This window comes from Vicia villosa, unplaced genomic scaffold (genome assembly GCF_029867415.1).
Source record: "Vicia villosa cultivar HV-30 ecotype Madison, WI unplaced genomic scaffold, Vvil1.0 ctg.001653F_1_1, whole genome shotgun sequence".
NCBI classification, from domain to species: domain Eukaryota; kingdom Viridiplantae; phylum Streptophyta; class Magnoliopsida; order Fabales; family Fabaceae; genus Vicia; species Vicia villosa.
The window spans coordinates 189,208-197,884 of record NW_026705686.1 but is presented as its reverse complement, the minus strand read 5'-3'; the positions used below and the strand labels follow the sequence as shown (position 1 = coordinate 197,884).

The 8,677-nt window shown below is 43.1% G+C and overlaps 1 protein-coding gene and 1 pseudogene across 1 annotated transcript; both read left to right on the top strand.

The window, feature by feature from the left end:
* The first annotated feature begins 1,195 nt into the window (after nucleotides 1-1,195).
* Nucleotides 1,196-2,752, top strand: LOC131636164 (uncharacterized). The gene has a single exon (XM_058906821.1). It carries the CDS (start codon nucleotides 1,196-1,198, stop codon nucleotides 2,750-2,752), a length of 1,557 nt encoding a protein of 518 aa, XP_058762804.1.
* Nucleotides 2,753-3,243: 491 nt separating this feature from the next.
* LOC131636163 (uncharacterized) overlaps nucleotides 3,244-8,677 on the top strand; it is a 43,156-nt pseudogene continuing 37,722 nt past the window's right edge.

Genomic DNA, 8,677 nt, shown 5'->3' with positions numbered 1-8,677 from the left:
ACACCCCCCCGCGCCATAAAGCTAAATTAATTCTTTTTTATTCTGACAAACGTTGATGATTGTTTAATGTTTTATTGTTTTTAATAATTCAATACAATTTTCTCCCCGAACCGACTAAACCTATTAGTCGCATTAGGCGAGAAATAATTTTGATCAAAGTTAATTAATTTTATAATTCTAAATTAATTCTCTCCTCGACCCGATTGAAGCTATCAGTCGCTTTAGACGAGAGATAAAAATACACAAATTAAAACACCTTCAATTTGCTGCCCGCGATGATCAATCTATCGATCTGAGCAATCAGCAATGCCTTTAATCCGTTAGCTATACTGACCAAATCCATTGGTCACCGCATCTAACGGTGCCATATCAAATCAGGGTTGTACGCCCAAATAAACATTTAAAATACACTAAACCACGATACTACGGATTTTCATCCATTCAACTGCGATTTTCAAATCAAATCCAAAACTACGATGGGCAACTCAAGAAGCCTTCAAAACAACTTCAAATACATTCAAATCAAATTCAATTCTAAGGCGTACAACCCTGTGCCCGAACTACGTTGACTCTGATTCTCCCTAAGGAGATACGTAGGCACTTGGATAACCAAGGCGAGTCCCCCACCCTAAAATCTCAATTTTTCCCCTATTCACTTCCTTAGCTATAAACCTCAATTTTAGCCATAAACCTTCATCTTTAGATACAAACCTTAGGAAAGGGTTGAGGGTGCCTAATACCTTCCCTCAACCTGATTATAATAACTTACCCTGAATCTCATAACTGCGTAGGGTTTCCTATTCACCCTTCAGAATAGGTGGCGACTCTAAGTCTTAATTTTTAGGGCAGGTTGCTACACCGCTGTTCTCGTTCGAGTGTACTATGGGTTCCTGTTCGTGGGGTACTATGGTTCTTGTTCGAGTGGTAATCTGTGTTCCGTTCCAGTGTGTTATTGACTATGGGCTTTGGTTCCATGGATTGACATTCTATGTTCCGTGTGGTATACCATTTGGGGGCCGAACCTTTGGCTTTGTATTATGTGTGTTACCGGCAGTCCAGAATGCCTGGTGGGCGGCAACAAGTCCCACCATTTTGCATCATAGCATGTTTATTTCCAAAAAAAAAAGTATATATGTATAACAAACATTTGCATGTCATATTTTCAGGGACATTCAAGAGTTCATTCAAGTTGAAGATGGACACTCCCATTGATACTGTCAAGGAAGCAAAGAGACATACGCACACCTACAGCTTTTTCCGAGAGCCGTTGACCGCCTTAGAGGGTTTGAGTTCATTAATGACCGCTTTCTGCCTGAAGAGTTTCACGGATAATTATGGGAATATCTTGACTTTGTTGGAAACCGTGGTTGATAGTCCTGCTTTACAAACCTTGATGCAATTCTATGATTCTGAAATGAGGTGTTTTACGTTCCAGGATTACCAATTGGCTCCGACATTGGAAGAGTACTCTATCATTCTTAATCTCAAGGTAAAAGACGAAGTGCCATTCATCGACGTTCCAAAAGAAGTGAATTTCAAGTTGATCGTTGCTGCTCTTTATTTGAGCATAAAAGAAGTATCTGATAATTGGAAGTCGAATGGAGGTGTCTCGGGGTTCTCTTTGAAGTTCTTGGTGAGAAAAGCTAAAGAGGAATTTGAGAAAAAGAATTGGAACGCGTACAATGCATTGCTTGCTGTGGCTATCTACGGGATTGTGATGTTCCCAAATGTTCCCAATTTTGTAGACTCGGCCGCGGTACACATCTTCATGGGAAAGAATCCTATTCCTACATTGTTGGCCGATACTTATTATGCCGTTCATTCCCGATATGAGAAACGTGGTGGTGCTATCACTTGTTGCCTTCAGTTGTTGTTCGTCTGGTTCCTCTCTTTGTTGCCCAGCAAAGGACCTTTTGTGAAGACGAGGGATACGCTCAAGTGGACACACAGGATTATGTCACTTACTTCTTATGATATTCAGTGGCAAAAGTATCGAATTAACGTTTCTGAAGTGATTGTTGGGTGCGGTAAGTTCGATAATGTTCCTTTGGTTGGTACTAGAGGTTGCATCAATTACAATCCCGTGGTATCCTTGCGTCAGTTGGGGTATACGTTGAAAGACAAGCCGGCTGATCACTTGATAGCGGAGACAGTCTATTTTGAGAAGGGGTCAGATCCAGAAAAGTTGAAGGGGATAATTGTGGCTTGGAAGAAGATCCGTAAGCATAACGGAGCCCATTTAGGGAAGAAGGAATCACTCGCTTTGACACCGTATGTGGAATGGATTGTAAAACGGGTCGGAAACTTGTTGCTGCCATATGATAGAGTTGCACCACTTCAAAAGCAACCTCCTTTGAATCTATCTGAATTTGTGCCAACAGAACTTTACAAGGATGCTCTGGTTACCAACTACAAGTTGCATGAAAGAGAGCAAGAGACCAATTTGAAGTTCTTTGAAGAGAGAGATGCAAAGATGAGGTTGATGCACCAGCTCAAGCAATTCGAAGGCGCAAGTTCAAGTCAAGCTAGTAGGCGTCCCTATGAGTTGCTAGAGGAAGATTTGCACCACAAGCAGCAAGAGTGTCTACAGTTACAGAGATCAGAGAGTAGTCTCAAGAGGCAGAAGCGGGATTCAGATAAACAGCTAGCAGAAGAGAAAGCTAAGACCGCTCGACTTGAAGAAGAACTAGGAAGACTCCGAGCCCAACAGAGAGGAGATGGAGGAGCTCATTCTGTTGCCAGGCGATCCTAGTATCACTGTGAGGTGGATTTGTTTGATACATGATGGTGGATTTGATGTTTATGCTTGATATTTGTCGCCCATGTCTAGGATTGTTGGATGGGGTCGCATTTTGATGTTCTGGATTTCTTTTGTATGCCTTATGAGCACATTGTGACACGGTTATGTGTTTTATTTGTAAGAACTCAAATTCTCAGTTATGTTGGAATGAAGTATGCTCAGTTTGTTGAATTATTCTTGTGTGCGGATGGTTATTCAAATATATTCGGCATCAGGGTTTCAATGTCCTATCTGAAAGTGGGATGAACTCTTGGATACCTGAAAATTAACAAACATTTCATGCATATCATTCATATATCATACATGTCATGTATTTGCAGGTTTTGCAGGTCTTATATCTTATGTCTTGCTGTTTTGTTATCAGAAGGAGTTCTAAGACAGCTAATCACTCGTACCCGACTAGGAGCAATCAGAGAAGGCAGATGGAACAGATTCAAGAACAAATGGCAGAGATGAGAGCTCAACTGACAGAGCAGATGAATCCGCAGATGGCGCAGTTTATGGAAGCATTGACTAATGTGACCAAGGGGCAGGATGACTTGCGGGTTCTCGTCGAGAACTCCAGAAGGGCTGAGAATGGAGGACATCCAGGGCTGTTTGATGATGTGTCTGGTAGAATTGACGATCACCATGATCCGAATGAGTTTGATCACGTGGGAGGGCACTATAATCCTTTCAACCAGCATCACGGGTTTCCACCTCCACCTCCGTCTCGTCTGTTGGGAAGAAGAGATCATCAGAACCGTGGTAATTTGGATTTCAATGTTGAGAATTTTGACCAGGTATCAAGGCATAGTGCTGAGGGTGCACATGATGAAGTTGAGAGGTATCGTCTGATTGAAGAACGTCTCAGAGCTGTTGAAGGCAAAGGAGTGTTAGGCATGGATATCAATGACTTGGGGTTGGTTCCTGGTGTGAGGATTCCACCGAAATTCAAAGTTCCATCTTTTGACAAATACAATGGGGCGACTTGTCCCATGACTCATGTCAAAGCATAGTATCGCAAGATGTCAGTTTATTCTGAGGATGAGGGTTTTCTAATGCATTTCTTCCAGGATAGCTTGGCTGGAGCTTCCTTGGAGTGGTATGTTCAACTTGAACGCACCCATATCCATTCTTGGAGAGATCTTGTGGAGGCTTTCATTAAGCACTATCAGTACAATGTCGATATGGCACCCAACAGGACCCAGTTGTAGAGTTTGGTTCAGGGGTCTAAAGAATCTTTCAAAGAGTACGCTCAGAAATGGCGTGAGTTAGCTGCAAGAGTTCAGCCATCGATGACTGAGCGTGAGATGATTGACATGTTCACCAGTACTTTGTCTGGACACTATTACTTGGCTTGCAGTGCTTCAGCTAACTTTTCTGAAATGGTGAGATATGGCGAACGAGTTGAGATGGGTCTAAAGATGGGGAAAATTCAGTTGGGAGCTTCTTCTAATTCTGCTGGTGGTAAGAAACAAGCTGAGGGTTATGCCAGAAGGAAAGAAGGAAATGCGGATGCCATATATGGAAGAAGGGGTTCAGGGAGAAGCAATTCACAGGTTAATGCTGTCATGATCCCAGTACCACAACAACAACAACAGCAGGGACAACGTTCCAGTAATGATCGCTATCCTCCCAGGACTAGGCCTCACAGAAAGATTGATCTGATTCCTATGACTTATGCTCAAGTGTTGCAACATTTGCTCAAGATTGAGAAGATTACTTTAAGAGATGCTCCGAATGCTCCGGACACACAATCTCCGAATTACAATGCGAACGCACGATGTGCTTTCCATTCAGGTGCCGCTGGGCATGATACCGAGAGGTGTATTGCGTTGAAGAACAAAGTCCAGGACTTGTTGGATCAAAATATTATTCAATTCACTCCTACGCCCAATATTGTCAATAATCCGATGCCTGCTCACGGAGGTTTGGGTGTGAATGCCATTGGGAGTGAAGAGATAAATGTTGTATCTGATGTAAGCTGTTTGACTTTTCCTCTGGTATCTGTGAAGAAACATCTGATTAATAGCGGTATCTTCCCAGGCTGTGAAGTTGTTTGTGAGAATTGCAAAAGTCAACCTGAAGGTTGTGCTGATTTGAAAAGTATGGTACAAAAGCTGATTGATGAGGGTCCTCTTCAGTTCTATCGAAGGTTGGGAGGTGCGAAGAGTAAGGATGGTGAAGTGTCTGTGATCTCAATTCCTTATGATCCAGTTGTTCCAATATGTATCCAAGTGCCTATTCAGATACCTGTCAGTATCCCATATGAGGAACAACCAGCGGCATTGATGATTACTGTGCCAGGGCCTATTCCATATGAGAGTGAGAAGGACATCCCTTGGCATTATGGTTCAGATGTATATTACTATGGCACGAAGGAGGAAGGCGAGCCATCTAAAGAGAAGCTTGTTGAGGCCTCAGTTGCAAACACTGATAATTTCACCGGTACTGGTAGGATCACTCGCAATGGTAGGGTGTTCTCTCCTCAGCTTGTTCAAAACAATGCAGATGCTTTGGCTAAGGCCAAAGGAAAACAAGTAATGACCGATGTCTAGAATTCTCCGATTCAGAGTGGGGCACCTGATAGTGCTGTGTCTTCCAAGGATGTGGAGGAATTATTGAGGATCATCAGGAAGTCTGATTACAAGGTTGTTGAGCAGTTGGGTCAGACCCAGTCAAAGATTTCCATCTTGCAACTACTGATGTGTTCAGAAGGTCATAGGGATGCTCTCTTGAGAATCCTGAATGGCGCTTACGTCCCGCATGAAATATCTGTGAATCAGCTAGAGGCGGTAGCCAATAATATCTCTGCTGGGAACGGTTTGGGATTTACGGATCGTGATCTTCCTCCGGAAGGGAGAAACCATAACAAGGCTTTGCATATTTCGACTGAGTGTAAGGGGACAACTCTGTCCCGTGTTCTGGTCGATACTGGTTCATCCCTGAACGTGCTTCCCAAATCGGCCCTCATGCGAATTGACTATGCGGGTGTTGAGTTGAGGCCTAGTGAATTGGTTGTGCGCGCCTTTGACGGTTCAAGGAGGTATGTGTTTGGAGAGGTAGATCTACCAATCCAAGTGGGTCCTCAGATCTTTACTACAACCTTTTATGTGATGGATATTCAACCCGCCTACTGTTGTTTGTTGGGACGACCGTGGATTCACAAGGCTGGCGCTGTGACATCCACTCTTCATCAGAAGTTGAAATATCCGGTTGATGGTAAAGTGGTGACGGTTTGTGGTGAAGAAGATTATATCGTGAGTCACTTGTCCTCTTTCCGATATGTGGAGATCGAAGGTGAAATACATGAGACTCCGTTCCAAGCATTTGAGGCTGTGAACGCTGTGAGAATTCCTCCTTATGAGATAAGGAAGCCAGAAACGGTTATGTCCTTTTTGAAAGATGCTCGGGTTGTTGTTGAGACTGGAAAGGTGGAAGGCTGGGGGCAAGTAATTGACGTGCGTCCCAAATTTGACAAGAATGGTCTTGGTTTCAATCCTGGAAGGCAGAATGCATCGCCCAAGTCTGGTATCCTTAGCCCGATCAAGTTTGTGAGTGGTGGTGTCATTCAAGACGGTCAGGTTCATGCCATTGTCAATGGTGAAGAAGTGGATAGTGACTGTGACTTTGATAGCTGGATTCGTCCAAGTATTCCTGGGGAGATGCCTTGCAACTGGACAATCGAAGATGTCATCCAAGTTACACAAGCTCAGGAGTAAATTCCTTGTTTTTACTTTTCTTATCATGCCATAATTCCTACGCTCTGCCCAAGGCGTAGTGAATCATTTGTAGGGCCATGCAGTTCGCATTTTTCAAAGTTAATCATGAAATAAAAGGACGTTTTTGCATTCAAATGTTTCGCTCATTGTCTTTCTTTTTAACTTTTTCCTTTAAATGGCAATGTTTTTTGCACACACTTGCACATAGCTTAATAAAAATAAAACTAAAATAAAAACATCAATCATGCAGATGTTCCACCACCACGGATTCCATTGGTAACAGTTCCGCTATTGCTCATTATGATTTTGACAATCCGATCTACCAAGCCGAGGAGGAAGCTTATGAAGATTGTGATCTCTCCGATGAGTTGGCCAGATTGTTGAAACAGGAAAAGAAAGCGATTCAGCCGCATCAAGAGGTAATCGAGATGATAAATGTTGGTACTAAAGAGCAGGTCCGAGAAGTCAAGATAGGGGCTGCGCTTGAGAACAGTGTGAAGCAGAGACTTATTGCTATGTTGAAAGAGTATGCGGATATCTTTGCTTGGTCCTATGAGGATATGCCAGGTCTCGATACAGATATTGTGGTACACCGTCTATCTCTCAAGGAAGATAGTCCTCCTGTCAAGCAGAAGCTTCGAAGGACTCGCCCAGATATGTCTGAAAAGATTAAGAAAGAGGTTGAGAAACAATTTGATGCTGGCTTTCTACAAGTTGTGAATTACCCTCCGTGGGTTGCTAATATTGTTCCTGTACCTAAGAAGGACGGAAAGGTCAGGATGTGTGTTGACTACAGAGATCTGAATAGGGCGAGTCCGAAAGATGATTTCCCTCTTCCCCATATTGATGTGTTGGTGGATAATACTGCTCCTTTCAAAGTGTTTTCCTTCATGGATGGCTTCTCTGGGTACAATCAGATCAAGATGGCACCAGAGGACATGGAGAAAACAACGTTTATAACACCATGGGGAACTTTCTGCTACAAAGTCATGCCTTTTGGGTTGAAAAACGCAGGGGCAACGTATCAGCGTGCTATGGTGACTCTTTTTCACGACATGATTCACAAAGAGATTGAAGTGTATGTTGACGACATGATTGCAAAGTCTCACACTGAAGAAGAGCACTTGGTTCACTTGCAGAAATTGTTTGAAAGGCTTCGGGAATTCAGACTGAGGTTGAATCCAAACAAATGCACTTTCGGAGTGCGATCCGGAAAGTTGTTGGGCTTTGTTGTTAGTGGGAAAGGTATTGAGGTCGATCCTGCAAAAATAAAAGCTATACAAGAGATGCCTGAGCCGAGAACAGAAAAAGAGATTTGTGGTTTCTTAGGGAGATTGAACTACATTGTTAGATTCATCTCTCATCTTACGGCCACTTGTGAACCAATATTCAAATTACTAAGAAAAGATCAGACGGCCAGGTGGAATAATGATTGTCAAAAAGCATTTGAAAAAGTGAAAGAGTATCTGCAGGAACCTCCGATACTAATGCCTCCAGTTCCAGGAAGGCCTTTGATTATGTACCTCACAGTTCTTGAAAATTCAATGGGATGTGTGCTGGGTCAACATGACGAGTCTGGCCGAAAAGAGCATGCAATATACTACCTTAGCAAAAAGTTTACCGACTGTGAATCCCGATACTCACTGCTCGAGAAAACTTGCTGTGCTTTGGTGTGGGCTGCTCGCCGGCTGAGGCAGTATATGTTGGTTCACACCACCATATTGATTTCCAAGATGGATCCTATCAAGTATGTCTTTGAGAAGCCCGCTCTTTCTGGAAGAGTAGCCAGGTGGCAGATGATTCTGACTGAATATGATATCCAATATACTACTCAGAAAGCCATCAAAGGTAGTGTGTTGGCGGATTATCTCGCGCATCAACCTGTTGAAGATTATGAACCGATGAAGTTTGAATTTCCCGATGAGGATGTCCTGTATATCAGAGATTGTAACATTCCTGGACCATAGGAAGGACCCGAACCAGGATCGCGATGGACGCTCGTGTTCGATGGTGCCTCTAATGCACTCGGGAATGGTGTTGGAGCTGTAATTACTTCTCCATCAGGTTTTCATATTCCGTTTACAGCCAGAATCTGTTTTGATTGCACTAATAATATGGCTGAGTATGAAGCTTGCATCTATGGTATCGAAGCTGCGATCGATTTGCGAATCAA